The sequence below is a fragment of the Adiantum capillus-veneris genome, chromosome 1 (genome assembly GCF_014529385.1).
Source record: "Adiantum capillus-veneris isolate H3 chromosome 1, ASM1452938v2, whole genome shotgun sequence".
NCBI classification, from domain to species: domain Eukaryota; kingdom Viridiplantae; phylum Streptophyta; class Polypodiopsida; order Polypodiales; family Pteridaceae; genus Adiantum; species Adiantum capillus-veneris.
The window spans coordinates 23,067,394-23,089,767 of NC_140931.1; the positions used below are offsets into that span (position 1 = coordinate 23,067,394).

Below are 22,374 nucleotides of genomic sequence, written 5' to 3' on the forward strand. Positions count from 1 at the left end.
CTTTGTGATTCAAAAAGACAACCATTGTGCATACCATCACGTTCCATATGCATATCTTGCTCGATAGACACATTTGAACCTCCCTCTCAACCATGTAAAACGGAGATCTCGTCAAGAGAACCCGATATCTGACGGATAACCCATTCCACAACTGCATTCACAAGCATACCTTTCAACCATGACTCTTGTACCTCCTTTGAAATCTTGGACAAAGCCCCAACCTGGGATTGCCTTTGATGCACCATAGAACATATATATTGCATTGGAAACTCTTCCATCTCCTACTCCTTCCTTGCTTCCACATCTATAATGCACTCAATCCCAGCCTCATCAAGCCCTTTCTCATCAATTGGCCCATCAAGGTCGACCAACACCTCTTGCTTGGTGACTTCATCTGTCTACTCTTCAATCACCTACTCTTCCACTTGATTCTCAGACAAAGAAGAAAGAAACTCACCATGTACTGTGCTATCTTGGTCTTCCTCTATAGTCAAGACTGCTCTATCTCTCTTGGCAAAACTTCGTACACGGTGTACCACTGTAGCACATTCCATTGCAACATTCATGAGCATGGCCATCAGCATAGCACCACGTAGCATCTTCATCTGCATGTCCAATCTTGTAGGCTTGGACTCCTCCACTTGTGTTATCCAGCACATCGGTTGGCATTTCCTTCGGCTTCTCAAACACATCTTTCACATCTTCACTCACATGCAAAATATCGAATTCTCATACCTTGAGCGGGATGAATCAGTTTCCCAAGTCGTATCTGCATCCAGAGAATTGCTATAATCTGCTTCCGTTTCATCTTCTATCTCAAGATTTGGAACCTCATCTAGCTTCACCACTTCAACCTCACCTACAAACCTCACCTTTTGATCTCTAGCACACACCAATGAAGCTTGACCAACCATACCTTCACTTGTCCATGCATCTTTGACCTGATCTAGAACCTCTTGCACTTCTTTCACAGTAGGCTCCTCCCTAACTGGCATCTTGGGCATAGAGCCACTCCATCTCTTTACAACCATAAAATCCTTGGTTCCTCTCGCATCGACACATTCTCTAGCATTGGCTTTGCCTTTACTTCCACCACTTTAACTGGCCTTGGCACCATCACATTTGATAGCTTGTTGCTTCTTCAAGATCTTCTTGGTTCAAACTCTTGCCAAGTTAATCGCTCTTGTATACATCACAGGCCCATCCGCATCGATCTTATCTTGAACCTCCTCATGCAGGCAACCCATAAATTTTCTCAACTTCAAAAAATATACTTTTTCTACAGCAATTACCTCGATGAGATGTCCCCAAAGAGCTTCAAATTCCCACTCAAACGCCCAAAAGTTGCCTTCCAAGCTTTTCTTCAATTTGTCCTAGATGCACATTCGGTACATACTTACATCAAAAGGCCACTTCCAAAGTCATCCAATCCAACTTTTCTTCATCCCTTAGTCCATCATACCATCTCTTTCCTTTACCATGAACTAGGAGTAAAAAAATTTGAACCACGCCTACATCTATTGATAGTTTTCTCTCTAGGAGAAAAGCCCATAATCCTGCAACCAGGTTTCCGCATCTTCAACCCCAATGAAAATCAAACATCCCAACCACGCCATTTTTAACATCAACAGCTCTTCAAAAACTGCACATTCAGCAGTTCTAAAACCATAGCTTTGCCTTTAAATAGGAGCAATCACATACTCCTCTGTGGGGGCACTAGAATACGGAGAGGGGGAATGGGAACACACCCGGAAACACACCAAATTGCCTCTCTATAGCCTAGGATACTCACAACACCCCCATCCACTAGAGATCACCTTCAAAACTTCACTCTTTTCTAAGCAATCCACTGCTTACATGCATACCAATGCATGTATACCAATGCATGCACGCTTTGCATAATCACGAGATAGCAATCATCCCAATTTTTCTTGCTTCTAGAATTTCTACAAATGGACACCTCTCTCTCTCTTTCTCTCTCACACACACAGACGGACTGGGGGGCGCACACCACTCACACACCGGCACCACACATATTGGAGTAGCACAAAGATCAAGAGGGGGGAAGGGGGAAGAGATGGCGCCAAGAAAACAGCAATGATTAGCTTCTTCTTCAATGAAAAGCACCATGTACAGCCTATGTTTCTGCTACACAAGAGGGGCACACTCCTCCCTCGACTCGACTTCATCGGCACACACCTTGAAAAAAAAAACTCCTCTGTTTTCTTCTTCTTCTCCTTCACTTTGGCTCTTGTAGCCCCGCTGCCCTGCTAGCCTGCTAAAGAGAAAACAACCTTTTGAGAAGCTCTCCTCGTTGAAAGCTCTCCTCAAAATGGAAAAGATGGTGCCCTTATAGGGCGTGTAGGCTATATTTATCATTTTTTCTATTTTTGCCAAACACACCCTCTTTTTAGCTCATTGCATGTCAACTGCCACTTTAGACCGGCTTTACTTGCACTCCACTGCACATGAGACCCCTCTACTTTGGTTGTCACAGTGGTGTGACAAAGGGGGAGGGGTGACCCCTCTCTCAATAAAATCTTTGGGGGGAGGCCAGCAGGCTAGCATGTGAACGTGCCTACACATGGCACTATCACACTAGCACTGCTGGAGTCCACCACCATTGTCAATTATGCCCAAACCCGCCAGAGGGCCACCCGTCACCATCGAGCGCGCAACACCCAGAGGCCACACTATAGCCACCACGCTTGAGAGGTTCAGTCTCTTCCCTTACACACTCAAAGAGACCTCATGGCCCAAGCTTTATACCCGTACGGGGCCATTGTGCCCGCCATGTGGCATTGCCTCATGGCCTCGCCCTCCAAGCCTCTCAAAACTTCCAGTATAACTCACATAAAAACCTTTTTTTCCCACCACATTCAGATTCTTGATATTCCCTGCTCATGGATCAAAAACCCAAGATACAAAAACCAAGCGAAAGCCTTTGTACCGTCTTTGAAACTCTAAATTCTTTCCGCATCATGACTTCATCAAGGCCTCAAACAACGCCTCCAAAACACGCAAAAATCACATGACACCACTGCACTGATGTTGAACTTTCAGATCTTGTTGATCCAAGATTTGATCGATGTGTTGTAACCTCTTATGACCTGCACATACCGCATAGATTCCATGCAAACCCTGGTGAAGCTGAAATTTTTCCAAAAGGCAGACTGACTAAGGCGGTCAAGCACATAACTGGGCCCCGGTGAAACTTCAAGTAATCATATCTTGGTCGTTTGAACTCCGATTGCCAATTCAAAAAGACCCACATGCACTGTAAGACAAGCACATCAAACCCATTCATTCACTTCAGCTTTGATCATCCATCTGCAGCAATTGCCCGATCTAGCAAGGATCTACAAATCGCCTTGAACCAAGTTGCTGTAATTTTCACATCGGAGCTCCATTTGAGGAACCGTCTGGACCAGCCTGTAGAACACACTAAGGGCCACCCTTGGCACTCCCATTTCTACACTTTCCACATTTCAACCATCCACCCCTGATAGGAATCATGGCAAAGCAATTCTGACCCTGAACACCACATAAAGCATGCATATGCGTTGCCCCTTTCCTTCTATTCATAGCTTCATGAACACTTTGGCATTCCCTTGAGAGCCCACACATCCGTGCATTGCACTCCTCGTACCATCGACCAACTTTGGCTCCAGCTTCGGCTGCACCACCGTCTATGTTATAAAAAAGAAGATTTCTATTGGCAGAAAACATGTTGCATGCATTTCCAGCTTGCTCAACTACTTAAAGCGTGTCACTACAAGCCACCCCAACCTAGGAATCAAGCCACAATTAATGTGCAAGTTCAAGAGTAGCATTACAAACACTAGTAGTGAGGCAGCTAGAGTTGGAGCAAACCGCTAGACATTGGGAGTTTGAGATACATTTCAAAACATTGCTTGCAAAATAATCGAGGATTTTTTACATCGTTAACTCCTTACCAAGAAACTCCTCTTGGCATTTTGTTGTATAAATTTTTACCTCCATAGGTAGAGAGTGCAAGATACAATGGTTTGGTCAAGCATATCACAAGGTGGTGTTATAAATGTGCAAGGTTAGATCTCATGTTGGAATTATACATGGCCTATTTGAGAATAGTGTATGGCAGAGAATTACACCAAAGGGTATTTCTCACTGGTCTTCACTGGTCTTGTGATTAAAGATAAAGAGGCCTTAGAAAGTCAGAAATTAATTTTCATGACAAGAGTGATCAAATGTAGGATCACATTATAACTACGCAAACTATCCTTAATTACTCAAACTATAAGGATAGTGCAAGCCATATGGGTAAAGATTTTTAAGAATAGGGGTATAGGTTCATATATTATGCAGATGTGACAAAAATAGTCTATCTTCCATCAAATTGTGGAGTTAAGAAGTTTTTGAGATTTCCATTAAGCTTGATGCAATCACTCCACACAAGGCTCTTCTTGTTTTTGAGAGAACAACACCAGTTTTGTGATCTTCTATGCATCTATTTAGTAAATGTTACCTTCGACCTAGACACAGATGCCAATTCGTTTTACATGTCATAGGCTAGGCAAAGTGCCCATGAAAAATCCATCCTTCTAGATTCTCGAAAGGAATTGCCTAAGAATTACAAGCTGTAAGCTTTGCTCAGATAGGGTCCCCCCAACAGAGGTAGGTCCCTCTATAGGTTTGAAAGGAATTTGCCCATCATTTGCTTTTGATTAATCTATGCTTTCGGATTTTGGAAGGAATTTTTTGCTCCAACGGAGGTAGATTCCTCCAAAGGTTTGAAATCCCTTTTGGCCAAAGGGATAGTCTCTTGAGAGCTTCTAAGTGTAAACCTGATTGCAACCATACAGTTTTACAACGTTCAACCTTTGCTACGAGCAAATAGTTCCATATAACGTAGCTTTATTAGGAACTATTTGCTACGAGCAAATAGTTCCATGGAACGTAGGTTTATTAGGAAAGCTTTGGTGCGCTTAGTAAAAGGGTTTTCACTATTTTTTTAAAGATAAAAACTCTTATTCAAGGGGGGAGTAATGTCAAGACAAGGGTCCCAATAGCTACAAGCCTATGGGAACATGAATTCCATATTCTAGGAGTGCACATTAAGTATAGGGGCCCTTCTAATAGAGGTAGGGCCGGTAAGGGTGGTTGCGTGGAGCTTTAAATGTGCAAATCCAGTTTCTCTCTCAATGCAAGGTATGTGGATTGTGAGTTGTTTCAGGTTGTCAATGATGGTCCTTACTTAGCTAATGGTAGACTATGCGTCCTAGTGTTGTTCTTCACATGAGTTCCTTGCTCCTTGTTTGTGTCTTATTCTCTTGGCCCTTCATCAAGAGGAGGATGTATTTACAAGCAAGACTTGTTTTGCAAGCTTCTGCTATTCTTTTGCATTGATGTACGTAGAGGAGGGTTGAAGTTGCCTATTGCCTGCTCTTTTGCCACAATGGAGGGTGTGGTTTAGGTATGAGGTAATGGTGTGCATAAAACTCCAATAGAGTGAACATAAGGTTCATTAGTGATATGCTTTTATTTATCTTTTTGAAAAGGAAAGCTTTTAGGATGTGGTAGCTCCTTAAATAAGGCTAACCACATAGTTAAACCCATTGCAGTAAAAGTTCAATTCCGAGTGGAAACTGTGGGTCGGTTCAAATAGCAGGGAAGAAGAGAATGAGCTATCATCTACCGACAATCTATCAAGTTCACACGATTCGGAAGAAAGGCAATTCCCCATAGTTGGTCACAAGGTATAGCAATGTACACTATCGGTTTAACTTTATTCTTTGGTTGGGATCAAAGCCTGGTTGGCACATATTTGACATCACTGTTGTTGGGAGAGATTTAGACCAGGTGGCAATTTTGATGTCCAATCATGTACGGCTTTTGGCGACGATGACTTATCTCTTTTCAATTGCCCCCCCCCCCTCTCCCGACGCAGGGTTCGCAAGTGATGCAAGCAAGTTCCGATTTTCTGTTGTTCTCATGAGCAAATGGTAGAAAATTACTCACAATTGATTGGCAACCATTTGCAACGGTGCAACTAATGACAAGCTATTTTTCAAGAAGACGAGGCTTTTTCACGTTTAGAGGCTTTTCTAAAACAAATGTTTGGCAACCATTTGCGATGGTGCAGCTAATGACAATATATTTTTCAAGAAGACGATGTTTTTTCACGCTTCGAGGCTTTTCTAAACAAAGGTTTGAATGTCAAATGTGGTTGTTGGTTCTCACGTGAACTTCCTACGTTGATTGCGGGTTGCAGAGGCTAAGCCAAGTGAACTACACCCAACATCCACCTTTAGGGGATGCATGGAGGTTATCTCAAAAAGCTTTCCTTTGCTGGAAAAACCAAAGATTGATTAGCCCTAGACATGTCGTTAGACGAGGGAGAAAGGGTAGGAGGGAAGGAGTGGAAAATGACAAAAACCAAAGCACTGAGAAGGACAGAATGGAAGCAAGGGACCACAAAAAGTGTGATCGTGATCAACGGCTCAATAAAAAGTACGACCTGGACTCACCTGGAAAGTGCCACGTGGATGTATCAAATGACACCATGTGTCATGAAAGAAAGATGGCAAACAATTGTTGACAAACTTTGTTGGATGGGAAGCATAGGGAGGACAAATATATAATCGGGGAGCCGTTAGAAGAAAAGATCTGGGCCGCATGTGGCATGGATCGGACGGCTGATGAGGGAGGGTGCTGTTAACGAAGTGACTTATGTATCCGTTGTAGAATGCAACAGTCTAATGGAGGCTTTTCTCAATCGCTCTCTCATATAGAACGAGAGCTGGAGAGCAGGGAAACCAGCAGCGCAGCGAAGGAGGCGAAGGTGCTCAGCAGGGAAATAGAAGGCGAACGCAGAAAACCGGCATTCCATATCCGCAGCTGATCGGATCAATTTTCCAACCTCATCGATCTCCATTCTCCTCTCTCTGTCTTCCATCGCCCACTTCGGCTGCTCTCTCTCTCTCTCTCTCTCTCTCTCTCTCTCTCTCTTACACTGCATCACCCACGCTCGTCGCCCACGTCGTGTTCTGCGTCGTCTCCCCGGCCGATCGCCTTGCCATTTTTTTACAGTATGGCACCATCCCGGGTATTTGCCGTCGTTGTGTCCTCTTGGCCCAAAGGCTTGCGCCCCTCTATCAGCTTGTTCGCACCTGACTCCTTGACCCTCGCCCACCTGGGAAGCTTTTGACATCGCGGCTCAATTGGCCGATCAGGGTCATTTTCTACAAGCAAAAGAGAAGGATCCAATTATCACAGGCAACTCCTTGCAATGTACGAAACCAGGGTAAGTCTGCCGCCAGCTTGGTGTATCTTCCTTGACATGCGATGACGTTTCTTATACTCTTCTATTGATCTGCGTGTGCATATTGTGTATGGCAGCTTCAAGCTGCTGGGACCCAGGATGAAAACAAGCAAATGGAAGTCAGCGCCTTTTTGCCAAAAGGTAGCCTACAATCTGGAAGCCTCTGAATTGTGGTTCTTTCGCTAGGATTGTAGTCAATTACGTAGCTGCAAACGTTAATAACTAAATAGTAAACCTGACAAGAGCTGAGCTTCTGTGGTCATGCTCAAAGATTCATCACTTTCTAGTTCCTTTGCTAAAACAGGGGCTCCAGCAATGGGACACAACATCCACAATATGAAGGGCCATCCCACACAAGCAAACAATCGGCGAGCACTGGGAGACATTGGAAATTTGGTTGGAGCACTCTCAGCCAGATGCATTGTGAGCAAGGATGGTGTGCAATTACATGAGTACGACCCCTTCTTCCTTCTTCGCTAGAGTTGTATGAGCTAGACGCTTTTGCTTTCATAAGTGGCTAGGGTGTCCCACTAAAGCAATCCTTGCACTCACCAGGAATCCAGCGATGTTGGCTGCTGAGCATATGGCAAGACTTGAGAGACCCATTACTAGGTCTTAATTATTTAATAGTTGATTCTTTATCTTGGCCCTACAAGAATAGTTTGTGACTTAATCGAACTATTTTCTGCAGGAAATTTGGAGCTAATCTTTCCAGCAATGTGCAACCCTCTGGACAAGCAGCAAGGGTAAGGAAAAATTCAAACATCTCGTCCTAATATGCAATCCTTATGCCCTACTGTCTTCGTTAGCAAGTAATGGTTCTCTCTTACCTGAACAGCCGTTCCCTTGTACAAAAGAGGATCTTGCATGTGAGCCAGTGCATAATGATGTGCCTCTTTCATGGCGCACCAAGCAGAGACGGACCATGGGCCACCCTTGTGCTGCTTCACAAGCCAATGAAGAAAAGAGAGTCTTGCCTTTTGAGCATGCATCAAAGATAAATGCACACAGGGCACTATTGGGGATAAAGAAGAAACAGACTATCACTGCTGCTCTTGCTGCCCGAAGCGAGGTCTGTGTGTTGTTTAATCGAGAAAACGGTTGACATTTGAGTTATCAAGTTGTGCTAATTGTAATGCCTTCCAGCTGCATCTATAACAACACAAACCCTGGTCTGCATGCCAGCATATCGGGGTTTACTTGGAAGAATAAGCTTTAGAGTGAATTGAAAATCCAGTAAGGCCTCGAAGCTTATTTGCCCACTGATCCTAAGCTCAGGGGAGGGTCAAAGTTCAATTATCAGACGGGCATTCAGACTCACTAACTTACTAGGGCATTCAGCAGCAAAAAGTAAAAGTAAACTCAAGTGCGAGAGACACAAATCCTGAGATTAAGCCATTGCTTGATTGCTTAATAACAATGAAAGACTTGAGAAATTACACAGTTTTGGGTTAGTAATTATTTTGTGGTGGCAATTCAATACTGAACATTGGCAGCCATTTTGGCTCGATTGCCGAGATGATTGGAAGTTGTAACTACTGCTGCATGATGTTCCTGGGCAAGGCAGAGTCTTCTATTACTGAAAGTAGTCCACTTTTTGGCCCTGTAACAGACAGCATGTGGCGGCCATGAAGTGGAGATGGAAGAGGCAGAGGATCCTTTGCCCAATATTGATGAGGATGATTTCAACAACCCATTGGCTGTGGTAGACTACGTGGAGGACATGTACTCCTTTTACAGGAAAACAGAGGTCTGAGAAACTCAACTCCAGCAGTCAATTGATAACATGCATGATGGTGTCATTACAGGTTGGGTTGTTCTTGTTATATTTCAGATACAAAGTTGTGTCTCCCCGGATTATATGGCCCGACAATCAGACATCAATGAGAAGATGAGAGCAATTTTAATCGACTGGTTGATTGAAGTGAGTCTTCGCTAGTCATTGGTTCAAGGAAATGATATGATTGATTAATACTCTGCTGCAGTGACCAATGCATGATATGTATGTTTGCAGGTACACTTAAAGTTTAAATTGATGCCAGAAACCCTCTACTTAACCATCAATCTCATTGACCGATATTTGGCCTGCCAAATTGTGATGAGAAAGAATTTACAGCTTGTGGGCGTCACAGCCATGCTGCTGGCATGCAAGTATGAAGAAATATGGGCTCCTCTGGTGCAAGATTTCGTCTTTATCTCTGATAAAGCCTACACAAGGGAGCAGGTTTTGGAAATGGTAAGGAGAGGAAATTGGTTTGGAACAGGCTGTGGCTATGTATAATACACATACTTTCGGCTGACAACTTGCCATTTCTTGTGTTTTCTTCAAATTTGTGAGCACAGGAGAAGCAGATGCTTAACAAACTGAAGTTCAACCTCACTGTGCCTACTTCTTACATCTTTCTCGTGCGATTCTTGAAGGCTGCAAGTGCAGATACACAAGTAAGAATGTGTACATAGAGAAGCTACATGATGTAGCAAATATGATCACTGCATCGTTATCTTATAGGATACTGAGATTGCCCTCAGTTGATACTGCATCCACCACATTTTGGGACATGAGAAGTGATTTATGCATCCATATTTTCATGAATGTACTATGGTTTGTGCAACAGCCTCGGCCATCATTGCATTTCAATGATTGTCCTCAACCATATGTATGATAGCAGCATCTGTCATTTGCATAACAGCCCTTCCCGCTATGATGTAGCTCGTCTCATATTTGAATAATGTCGTTCCTCTGTGTCTATTTTGATAAGCTTTTGACATGCGATACGGTGTATTTCAGCTGGAAACGGTGGCATTCTTCCTTACCGAGCTCTGCCTAACAGAGTATGGCATGATGAGGTACTGCCCCTCACTTCTTGCTGCAGCTGCTGTGTACACTGCCCAGCAAACTCTCAAGTGGACTCCATCTTGGAGTACCACTCTGCAGCGCCATACAGGATACACGGAGATGCATTTGAGGTATGTGAGGCAAACTGGGTGATGGCCATGAAAGCATTGTTCTTTTGCTTTTGCTTTCAGGTGGTAATCAGTTGCATCAATGCAGGGATTGTGCCACAATGATGGTAGGCTTTCATAAGACAGCCAGTGAGGGGAACCTTACAGTGGTGCACAAGAAATACTCGCATGCAAACTTTCACTCTGTTGCCGTTCTGGCTCCAGCTGTTTTACCAATGTGATATTATCGCACTCCTCTCCCGCCATCACCTGTAGATGATGTCGATCCACCTGCTCTAACACTTGGATAGGTCTCTGCCCCTATGCAGTACTCAAATCAATAACCTTTTTTTTTCTATAAATTTCCCCTTATCTGGGGGAAGCAAGCAAAGCGAGCAGGATCTTATTCTTTCAAGATGTTACTGACAACCGCAACCAACACACACCTTACGAGGCAAAACCTCGACATTCACTCACATTCATGAATGCCAATGCCTCAGTTTTTGCCGTTGGCATTGTATATGCATATTTGTGACAATGCAGAAATCAATAAAGCTCTAGACATTTGAAAAAAAAGAGGTTGAAAAAACTCTAGAACTGCCAAACAGCAAGAGCAATCTTACAACCTGCTATGAAAGACTATGTAATCTCTCTCTCTCTCTCTCTCTCTCTCTCTCTCTCTCTCAACACCCCTTAATGTTTGTTCAATTAGAATTCAAGTGCCATGGGATCGACTACTCAGATTCAAATTGGGGCTGCCATTAATAATCTCCCAAAAAACTTATCTTAGAACGCCCCACCCCCTCGCACCTTGCCAACTACCATTGCCTTGAGTGCTATGTGTTCCCTTTGCATCGTGCCCCTTCAATGCTGTTGGCATTCTTTGTCGTTGCACTTTCAGAGCTCCTTGACATCTATACCATGCAGAGTCAAGGCACACAACGCAGAAGTAGGCGTGCTGATGCAAAGATAGGCTTTAGTGGTTTGTCGCCACGATTTCAACAATGGCCGATTGCTCTCTCTCTCGCTCTCGCAGAGACCTGTTACCGCAAAGTAGAGGCAGCTAATGTGATCTCTCTTTCTCGTTTTACCTTACCCATTTGGAAAGTGCTTGAGGAGTCTCTTGTCCAGAATATCGTCTCCTGGAGTGCATTGATTGCGGGATACGCCTGCCTGGGTTGCCATGCAGTGGTGTATCGTCTATGTATCCCTCTGTAGGGCATCACAAAAATTCTTCAATATTCTTCAATCCTTGTTACCTTCATCTACAATCTTTTCAATAAAAATGATGTGTTTTATGTACATAATGGACTCTAGGTACTTTTGGTATTGGCCGTCTGCAATCAAAGCACAATCTGGATGGATAGCCTCTACCTCAAGACCTTCCTTACATTGTTCCGCCACCTTGCCACTAGTATATGTTTTGCCATTGTCATCCCTTTTGCAACTTCCACCATATTGTTTGGTCGTAGGTTGACACACACACACACACTAACTTACACACACACACTAACTCGCAGTATTTGGGGCATGGAATGAGTTGAAGACTTGTGACAGGTTATTCCAAGTTGAAGTTAGAGTTAGTTCCAAGGTGAAGTTAGAGTTAGTTCAGATCAACTTTATTTAGACTTCAAATCAAATAAGAGTCGAACGGAAAGTAAGACTAAAACTAAAATACAGATTGAATTGGAAATGAGATTGAACACTAGAATTGGAATTGGAATGTATTCAGAGTCAACCAGTACAACAAAGTGAGTCAAGTATGCTCAGATGTAGGATTATAAGATACAAGAGTGTACAGAGCTCAAACACTAGCTCCCAAAAGAGAGAAGAGATCAATAGCCAATAAATCACCCATAAAATTGAGTAATGGGTCCTATTTATAGTCTTTGGATTGGCGCTATGTTTGTACATTATACTAGCTACCACAGTAATTGGCCTTGATAATTACCAATCTAGGCGCCCTTGTCTACATTTCTTCCTCCTTTTCTTTGAATTTTGGTGTAAACCAAAATTTCCAGTAGTTGTCTAGTATATGTTTTGTCATTGTCATCCCTTCTGCAACTTCCACCATATTGTTTGGTCGTAGGTTCACACACACACACACACTAACTACACACACACACTAACTCGCAGTATTTGGGGCATGGAATGAGTTGAAGACTTGTGACAGGTTATTCCAAGTTGAAGTTAGAGTTAGTTCCAAGGTGAAGTTAGAGTTAGTTCAGATCAACTTTATTTAGACTTCAAATCAGATAGGAGTCGAATGGAAAGTAAGACTAAAACTAAAATACAGATTGAATTGGAAATGAGATTGAACACTAGAATTGGAATTGGAATGTATTCAGAGTCAACCAGTACAACAAAGTGAGTCAAGTATGCTCAGATGTAGGATTATAAGATACAAGAGTGTACAGAGCTCAAACACTAGCTCCCAAAAGAGAGAAGAGATCAATAGCCAAGAATCACCCATAAAATTGAGTAATGGGTCCTATTTATAGTCTTTGGATTGGCGCTGTGCTTGTACATTATACTAGCTACCACAGTAATTGGCCTTGATAATTACCAATCTAGGCGCCCTTGTCTACATTTCTTCCTCCTTTTCTTTGAATTTTGGTATAAACCAAAATTTCCAGTAGTTGTACATCAATGACAGTCCACCGAACCTTCTTTCTTTTATGTGGAGCCTTCTTCCTGGTCGGTCGGTGAAGGATTCTTGGTGCTGCATTGATGAAGCACTAGAATCAACCCTCTCTTTCTGAATCAACCTGTAAATGGCTCCCTGCTCCAGTTGCTCTTTGCGCTCAGTCTTCATTTCCATCTCATAGGGGGTCAAGGGCTCCCAAGACTTTGTACCAGCATCCTGCAGAGTGTTTTTGTCTTTGATTAGTCGAGCCCTCACCAATCTGCAACAAAAGGATGTTGTATGTAGCCATCCGGTTGGTAATGGTGGCTGATTAGCTTTAATCCTTGCTTCAAAGAGTAGCTCAGCCAACCATCTCTCTGAATTGTGGCTCACACATTGCCTTGTTCTCTAGTGCCTTTTTAGGAATTTTAAAGCTTCACATTCAATTGAATCAGCTCATTGGTGATTCAAATTATTGCACCAATCTAGCTCCTCCATTGACCCATCTTGAGTTGAAAGTTTCTGAGATCTGCTTTCAACTTGTCGAGGAACAGCTTTGTCCAGAGCCTCCTGCCATGCAATCCATTCAACCTTGCTTATTTCATACCATACCTTGTCGAGGAACAGCTTTGTCCAGAGCCTCCCGCCATGCAATCCATTCAACCTTGCTTATTTCATACCATTCCCTGAGTTGATCATGACAATGCGAATATATTTGTGCTTGTCAGCAGGCTAAGGATACCTTGGGTACAATGCAGGAAAGAACTCAGGTAGTTCTTCCTCTTTTTGTAGAAATGGCATAAAGCGATATTGACGAGTTGGGAAAAAACTCTAAGAAATTCATTATACATTTGATTCTCTTGATGCATAATCTTCCTAGTGATCCTGACCAAATGGTAGAGACTCTTAAGATTTTGTTCATGTTCTCTCAATGTCATCCGAGTCTGTGGTCCTCTACTATTGGTATCCTTATTCTCTAGCAGTGCCTTGACCCACTGGTCCAAGATTCCTTTGGCGCTCTGCATTTGAATTAGCATCTTCTTCATTTGGATGCGAATGTCCTTCATGCATTGGTAGGTTAGCTTAGTTTCTAAAGGCATTTCTAGTTGCAATCCCAGAGCTTTCAAATTATCAGTGGTGTCCTTAAGGTAAGGATTTACTGTCATATCATCAGTGCTAAGACACTACTCTGGAACTCTCTCTAAGACTTGAACATAGCTTGGGTGCGGAGGCAACTGGCAGACTTCTTGATTATGATAACTGATCCATTTTTAGTCGTTTACCATTCTTCTAGCACCCACATACAACATTTCAAATCTTTCTAGGTCTGAGTAAACAGTTTCATCATATAGAAACTCCTCAATTTTAAGTGCTTTCGGCTTCCTCAATATCGCTTATTGAGCGTCAGCAGCTCAATGGAGTAATTATAATCTGAATCAAAATCTGAGCCTAGAAATAAATTCTTACCTTTATCAATTCTTTGGACTATTCCAGATTGTTAGGTAGTCAGTGGTGTCTGCTGGGGGGTGAATCCTTTTCAATCTATTCCTTTGTTTGTGTTGGTCCCCCAGTATTTGTTTTTGCATTGGCCTCAGAGTCTTGGTGCTCAATAGCCCCTGATCCTTTTGTAGCAGATCCTGGCAGTGGAGGAGACAGGGGATATCATCATCATCATCATCCTTATCATCATCACCCTAATTGCTTAGATATATTCCTTCATCCTCAAGTTCCTTCTCCTCATCCTTGTCGTAGTCTTCATTTTGCACCTTCTGGCTGTTGAGGAACTCCAGCATGGCTTCATTGAGCAGTGCATTGCTATACGTATTCCTTTGCCTTATGTCAGAGATCAAACTGAAGAGACTCTATGACCTTTTGCAGATCATCCAGATTTAAAGTCAGGTCTCCATCTGCATCCACAATGTCTACCAAGGACTAATAGATATACTTTTCAAGGATAGCCTTCTTCATCAGATTGTGAGTTTTGTGAACCATTCTATTGTTAGCCCTTTTTAGGTTCAACATTGTTAAATCTTTTTGATGTCTGTAGGCAACCTTTTTCTCCTCTTCCATGATTGCATTTTCAGTTATGAGACCATATATCTTCCTCTCTGGATATTACATATGTTTCGAGCACTCTGATTCTGGTAAAAAAAAAACAATATCTCTTTCCCCCATTCAACTTTTTATTTCTTCAATGCATCAACTTCTGCGTTAGTTTGTTGCAGTTCCTCTTTTAGAGCAATCATTCTATACTAGAAATTGACGCTTGGGCCTCCATCATTTGCCCTATGGAATTCACAATTGTATTCCATCCTAATTGTATGGCAGATGCACATCCCTCCGTAATGGTATTAGGATTTGTTTGATCAGTTTCATACACAATCATAAGAAAAAAGTAGGTAATAAGGATCTGTCTAATTTTTTCATTATCAATCTTCCCTTTAATGGCTATTTTTGTAGTCATTGTCACCCTTGTTGAGTTTGACCAACTGAATTGATGTTTGTTCCCCTTGCTACGTTTGATCTGTAGTGCTACCAGATGCTTGATCTTTACCTTCAACCTATTGTGTAGTGGTCTGGGTTGGAAGAGTGCTTGCTGACTTAGCTTTTTCTAGACCCATAATATCCTTGGCATCGACAGGTATGTTGGTCTTCTCGTTTTCCTTTCCTGCTAGAGGGGTAGATTGACTGGTATCAGTTGGTTTTTGCACTCGTGCCTGAAATTTCTCTAGCAAGGTTGTGTTCTTTTACTTCTTACCAAATGGGCTTCCATATGTCTGGGATGCTGATCTTTTTATTCATATTATTGCTACTTCTTTGCCTTTGTCTTCAGATGTCTGCCCAATATCTGTGTCTTCTGAAGTCAATGAAAGACTTATTCTATGCTTATTTGTGATGTCCCCAGCTACCTTTGCCCAGCCCTTCTGAACATTGGAATGCGGTGGAGTGCAGGTGGCCCAGTAGAAAAACTGCCAAACTTATTAGGCTTTGAACAAGTTCTATGGTTTAACTTTGGCCATCTACTGCATTACATTGGTGTACAAAAATTTACTAAGATTAATATTGGCATTGGGGTTCAAAACCCTTGCCATCAGCATAGCAAATAATTTTCCTAAATTTTAACTGGGGTTTTTTTTAGACTAATTGCTTCAATAATGAATCTATATACTAGTGTACACTCTAGGATTGCCACTGAAATTCCATGTCCACCTGACTTCCTCTTCTTCCTAGGTGGCTCATCTTCTTTCAAGTAATGACTTACCTCATCAATGGTAGATGGTGCAACCTTGTTTGTGGATGGCATCTTAAACACATGAGCCAATTCCCCTTTAGTGATTTCCAGTAATGTGCCATTCACTTCAAAAAAATTGGTTTTGAAGAATCGTTTGGTGGAGGGGGAAGCTCTTTTCCTCAAGTGCATTGGTCGACGTGTGTTGTAATTCCATGCCAGGGCAGGTGCTTTCTAGTTTCGGTGGTGGTCTTTTGGGTGGCCGTGTGCTTGGGATCACTTGCTCTTAATTTTCCAACAATGTCATGGAGGATTGAAGTCTAAAATGCTGGAAAATGACTTGCCCTATGGATGATGTAACATTTAGTGGTCTAGTAACTTGTGTGTAGCGGAAAATAGCATGAACATAGTGAGCATTTCATTAGAATAGCTTCCTAATGAGAATGACAAGAGTGCTTGGGTGGAGAGAGCAACAAAAAGTATAACACCTAGTTAGATAGCATGAACAATACTTCAAAAGAGAGAGAAATTAAGCAATTGACAACAGTTGAGGACCGGATTTGCATGGAGCCGGTCCCCCCTCCAAAAGGCTTTGTATTATGGTTTCTACCATCAAGAGAGACATTTTACAATACAATTCTTTGTGTTCCTTCAATATTAGCTAGTGCAATGAAGATGGAAACTTCATGCACTAAGCAAAACACTTATCAAACACAACATCAATTCCCTCACGGTCTCATACCCAAGACCTCACACACCTTCGAAGATGGTGAGAGCTAACGGGGTATGAGAGTAGATTGAGAGGAAGAAGGAGTATTCTTACGAGAAAGATGTACATCTCCTCACATAATCACTCATATTAGCATAGCTTAGCTTAGTATTTAGCATGGTAGAGGAGATGAGCATGCATTGAAGCTTGGCTCTTGGTTGGATTTGCATCACAAAGCCAAGAGTTGTTGGTGTAGGCCTCCCTTCTCACAAGCTTGGAGTAGGTGTGTGGTAAGCTTTCCATTAAAGCTTGAGAAGGAGAGAGAGTCTTCTTTGCTTCACACATGAGATTGTGTGAGTGTGTGTGTGATAATGCCTTGCAAAAGATCAGCCCCCTCTCTCTCTTGGTCGATCCCTCTTGCTATTTGCTCATCCTCACACCTCATTGGACCTCCCCAGGCCTAGGCAATGGAAATTAAGTAGCATAAGTGATAGTCTTCTGACATGTGTCCCCCTTTCCCCTTTTGTAAGAGTTTTAGGTGATTACTTAATTCAACTAAACACTCATTGGACCCCTTTGCCTCCTAGCCAATAGGAATCAGGCAAGCCATTGGGCTATTGAATGCTCATTGAACCCCTTGGGAGACGGCCCAATAGTCTTCTAGAGAGTTTAATTCTTATTGGTTCTTTAATTTAATTAAACTATATTCACTCTAGCTTAATTCTCATTGGTCCACCTCCAAGACCATCCAATAGGAACTGAGTACACCGTGTGGGCATCTGGGCAAGGGAGATGACATGTGTCCCTCATTCCCTTTGTGTAAAGGGAGCTTGTGTGTGTGTGTGTGTGAGTTTCTCTCTCATCTCTTGCTTCTAGGGATCGCCCCCTCCTATGTAGGGATAGTTGAAGACGTTTGGGACACACACAAAACATCCAATTTCCCTAGGCTTTTGACCTTCGGACAAAACCTTTGAATTTTGGAACCTTAGCATTTTGGAAGTCTTAATGGGCTGAACCTTAGGATCTTTTAACTCCATTGGTGCACATTGCTCTTTTGCAGATGGACCCCCTTTTGGATCCCTATTTTCCCTCCTTTGGTCCCTACTATGGCTGGTCTGCTAGCTTAACCAATATTCTAGCTTTTTCTCCCCTGGCACTTCCCCATATTAAATGATCAGTTTAACATGAGAAAATCATTTAGGAGAATTAGTTGTTGATTATTATGACATTACCTCTCTCTTGAAATCATAGCTTTTTCTCCCCTGGCACTTCCCCATATTAAATGATCAGTTTAACATGAGAAAATCATTTAGGAGAATTAGTTGTTGATTATTATGACATTACCTCTCTCTTGAAATCATAGTCGTCCTCGACTATGGGGTAGAGAAGATAAATCATCTTCATTAGTCTTTTTTCCTAGCGGGTAGAGGATCCCTATGTTACCCTACGACATCGTTCCAGAATGGGTGACTAGTCCATTTGGCGCTTGGGAGTCTAAGCTACAGCAAGCATGTCTGCACATTAGTCCTCTCAATCTTCCATAATAGAGTGACAAGCTCTACTTGGTGTTTGGGAGACATCGTCTCTGCAAACTTGATCTAAGCATGCATACTACTTCATTTTTGTGCACAATAAAGAAAAAGAGAGTCTTATAAGACAAAAACTTTGTTCATTTTTAACATTTGTACATTTTCTTACTCTAGGAAAGCATTGTAAGCATTGACAAGGTTTAGGTTATCCTTTAATTGTATGCCTTGCATCCATCTAGCATCTTCAAAAGGATAATTCTTAAAACTTAATAAGATATCGTCGGATAGTCTTACCGCCTCTTAGTACCTTGTCTTCATGTTAGAGATCTCTGGGTCTTCAATAATTGGTTCTTGAGGTGGCTCTCCTTTGTAAGGCTTTAGTAGGCTCACATGAAAATCATTGTGTATGAGCCAATGGTTGGGCAACTTGAGTTGATAGGCCATCTCATTGATTGGCCTAAGAATTTGGAAGTGACCATAGTACCTTTTTGCTAACTTAGCATAGTACGTTTGGTGTCCCGTAGGATTCATGCCCGTCGTGTGCCTTAATCGAGCCTTGGGAAATTTGAGTAAGACCCAATAATTTTCTTTAAAGGCTTGGGCTCTTATGTGCTTGTCGGCAGCAACCTTTTACCTTTGCTATGAGATAGAGATAGCATCCTTAATCTTTTGGAAATATTCTTGTAGGTCTCGGCTATACTCATCTGCAGCGAAGATCTTCTCGTGTACCTTAAGTAGCAAGGGACTTTTTTATCTTCCCTCAATTACCTCAAAAGGTGCTTTTCCCGTGGAAGTATGTACAGTGTTATTGTAGGCATACTCCACTAAGGGTAAGTACTTCTCCCATTGGGATCTTTGACCTACTTCCGTTACATAGGCTTTTAGTAGATCGAGAATTGTTAGGTTAGCTATTTCACTTTGGCCATCCGTTTGCGGGTGATAGGCCAAAGAGAAGTTTAGCCTTGTTTCTAATTTCTCAAAGAGACCCTTCCAGAAATTAGTGGTCATTCTAGGATCTCTATCCGACACTATGGACATTGGCAAGCCATGGTACTTGAAGATTTGTTAAATGTAGAGGGTTGCCATTGGATGGGCTTTGATAGTCTTTTTGATAGGTATAAAATGAGCTTGTTTACTAAAACTGTCTACTATCATCCATATTCCTGTATTCCCATGGATAGACTTAGGCAATCCAAAGATAAAATCCATGGATATGCTCTACCATGGTGAATTAGGGATTGGCAAAGGTTGAAGCAATCCAGGTTGCTTCCCTCTATCAAACTTTGTCTTTTGGCATATTACACATTTAGAAACATACTCTTGTATTTGCTTTCATGGTAGGCCAATAGAAATATGTTTAAATCCCCTTTAGGGTAGACTGAATCCCTCTATGCCCTCCACAAGGAGGAGCATGAGATTCATAAATTACTTCTCATGTAATGAGCTAGTAACACATAGTCTATTGCCATAGAGAAGATAACCATCTTGTAAAGTAAATGGTTCCTCTTTTTTCCCTAGTGCAAGGGTTGAAATCACATCTCTAAAATCGGGATCAATAGCATACTCATCTATCAGAGAAGATAGATCATTGTGAGTTGCTATGGAAACCGCATTCACTCTCGGCCATCTTGAGAGTGCATCGGCTACTTGATTATGCTTGCCAGCAATGTGAGCAATATGAAAATGAAATTGCGAAAGAAAGTTTGCCCACCTCATTTGTTTGTCGGAGAGCTTGGTCTGTGTCGCACTAGCTAATAATGAAGGAACACAAAGAATTGTATTGTAAAATGTCTCTCTTGATGGGAGAAACCATAATACAAAGCCTTTTGGAGGGGGGACCGGCTCCATGCAAATCCGGTCCTCAACTGTTGTCAATTGCTTAATTTCTCTCTCTTTTGAAGTATTGTTCATGCTATCTAACTAGGTGTTATACTTTTTGTTGCTCTCTCCACCCAAGCACTCTTGTCATTCTCATTAGGAAGCTATTCTAATGAAATGCTCACTATGTTCATGCTATTTTCCATTACGCACAAGTTACCAGACCACTAAATGTTACATTGGTATCAGAGCACAAGGTTTCTCTTTTGTTGGTCAAGAAGGGAGGTCCTCAAGCTAGCTATAAATGGTTGGTACTGTTAATTGCATGTGAGTAAGTAGAATAGGGATTTTTCAGCCTTGCAGTGCGCCTGCCGTTGTGCAGTTAATGGGGCATCACCATCGAGAGCTATGGTCTTAATAGTGGAGGCCTACGGGGCTTGCCTATGGCTTAACCACTTTTGAGCTATTAAAAGCTTGACAGGAGCTGGTGCTGTTTTGGTGTTGAACGACCCTCTCTTCTATTCCTTGCAATTAATGGTATTCGAGCCACGGGTACAATAGCTTGAGTGATTTTTCTAAAGGGGTAAAGAGGAGTAGCAACTAGGGCTTGAAGTGCCAAAGTACACCTAAAAAGTTTACACCTAAAAGTTGTTAGAATGGCTGACAATAGTAAAGAGAGTGAGATTAACGTTGATAAGTTTGATTTTGCTAATGAGTAAGCTACTAATGGTGCCCCAATGCTTTTAACTATCTTGTTTCTAGGCTTCAATAAGCCATGGGCAATCGATCCTTCCAAAGTGAAGTGCAATGGCAGCTTTGTGCCCATGGGATTCTCCAAGCTCCCCACCATGACGAGATAGCACGTAGAAAGCCTCCTTGCGAGACTTCCAACAGAGGCCTCTCTCTGATTCAGGAAGAAGAAGAGGATCCATATGAAGGACTCAAAAATTTGCTCCTTGATGACGCATCTCCTTCTCAAAGGAGAATTTAAGAGCCTCCACCGAAGGAACGAGAAATAAGTGAGTCTCCTACCACCTCGGCGGAGATGGCTCCATGAAGACAGTGGGCTAAATGCTCTCCATCACCTCCAAAACGGAGAAGAACATCGCATACTTCTCCACACCATACTTCAAAGAGGGATGACAAAAAGCAAGAGAAGAAAAAGGTGAGAAAGATGACACCCTCTTCTCCATCTTCTTCATCCTCTTCCTCTTATGAAAGTGATGGTGAAGACAAAGAAGATCAAGGAAAGAAAAAGGCGAGAAAGAGGTCACCCTCTTCTCCATATTCCTCAAATTTTTCATCTTCTAAAGAAAGTGATGCTACAACCTTTAAACCATCAAAAAGAAGAGGCCATAGGAAATCCTATGCCACGTGCAAGAGGTCGTCCAAGCTCAAGAAATTCAAAGAGGGAGGGAAGAGCATCTCTTTCCTTACCTATGATGGCACTTTTGGTGCTACGGATAAAGTCTTGGCCTTTGTCCAACAATTTGATGCGACGTTTGGAGATGAGGTTTTCACTGAGTCCTCTAAGCTACGCCATGTAGCTATGCACTTTTAAAAGTCCGCCAGACAATGGTGGTCTAGCCTACGGGCCAACGGTGAAGCTCCACGAACATGGAAAGCTTTAAGAGCTTCCATTATGAAGCAGTTTTTGGCCACCGATGCCAAAGACAAAGTACTCACCGAATGGCGAAGCTTGAAGCTCTCTCCCTATGAATCCATTCACAAATATGTAGACAAGTTTTGGGATTTACAACTCAAAGCCGCTGTCTTCAAGAATTTGGATTTTGGAGAGCAAAAGCAACAATTTTTGCGGGCTTAACTGAAGAAATGGCGGAGTATGTCAACTCCCAAAGGCCACGCACCATATCGCCGGTTATACACCATACTATGGTGGCCTCTCGAATCAATTTCTAAACGGGGTTCCAATGAGCCTAAAGGGAAGGACAATGTCCAAAAGTCTCCTAAGGGCAACTCCAACAAAGCTAAAGAGAAGGGATTTCATAAAGGGCAAAATAAACTCTCTCCCGAAGAGCTTGAGCGTTACCGCAAGGATAACCGTTGTTTCAAGTGCGGCGAGCAAGGGCATGCGTATCGCGCTTGTCCCCAAAAGAACACCCACCATGAACCTCCTAGAGCTACCTTGGTTGAAATCCAAGAGGAGAAAATTCACCACAAAGGATCTCCTCGATGCCATGCTTGGGGAAAGGTAAG

The 22,374-nt window shown here is 42.4% G+C and overlaps 1 protein-coding gene across 2 annotated transcripts; it reads left to right on the plus strand.

The window, feature by feature from the left end:
* The first annotated feature begins 6,677 nt into the window (after positions 1-6,677).
* LOC147464418 (G2/mitotic-specific cyclin S13-7-like) lies at positions 6,678-11,517 on the plus strand. 2 transcript variants are annotated; one of them, XM_086514825.1, is made up of 12 exons: positions 6,680-7,285; positions 7,381-7,444; positions 7,608-7,755; positions 7,859-7,915; positions 7,995-8,049; positions 8,142-8,375; positions 8,916-9,053; positions 9,138-9,227; positions 9,318-9,539; positions 9,647-9,745; positions 10,092-10,270; positions 10,356-11,517. In XM_086514825.1, the coding sequence occupies exons 1-12, from the start codon at positions 7,271-7,273 to the stop codon at positions 10,486-10,488; spliced, it is 1,434 nt and encodes a 477-aa protein (XP_086370951.1). In that variant the 5' UTR covers positions 6,680-7,270; the 3' UTR covers positions 10,489-11,517. The 2 variants fall into 2 exon arrangements, with proteins under 2 accessions (XP_086370959.1, XP_086370951.1); XM_086514833.1 differs by lacking the exon at positions 7,859-7,915 and having other exon boundaries at positions 6,678-7,285.
* Positions 11,518-22,374: the final 10,857 nt, after the last annotated feature.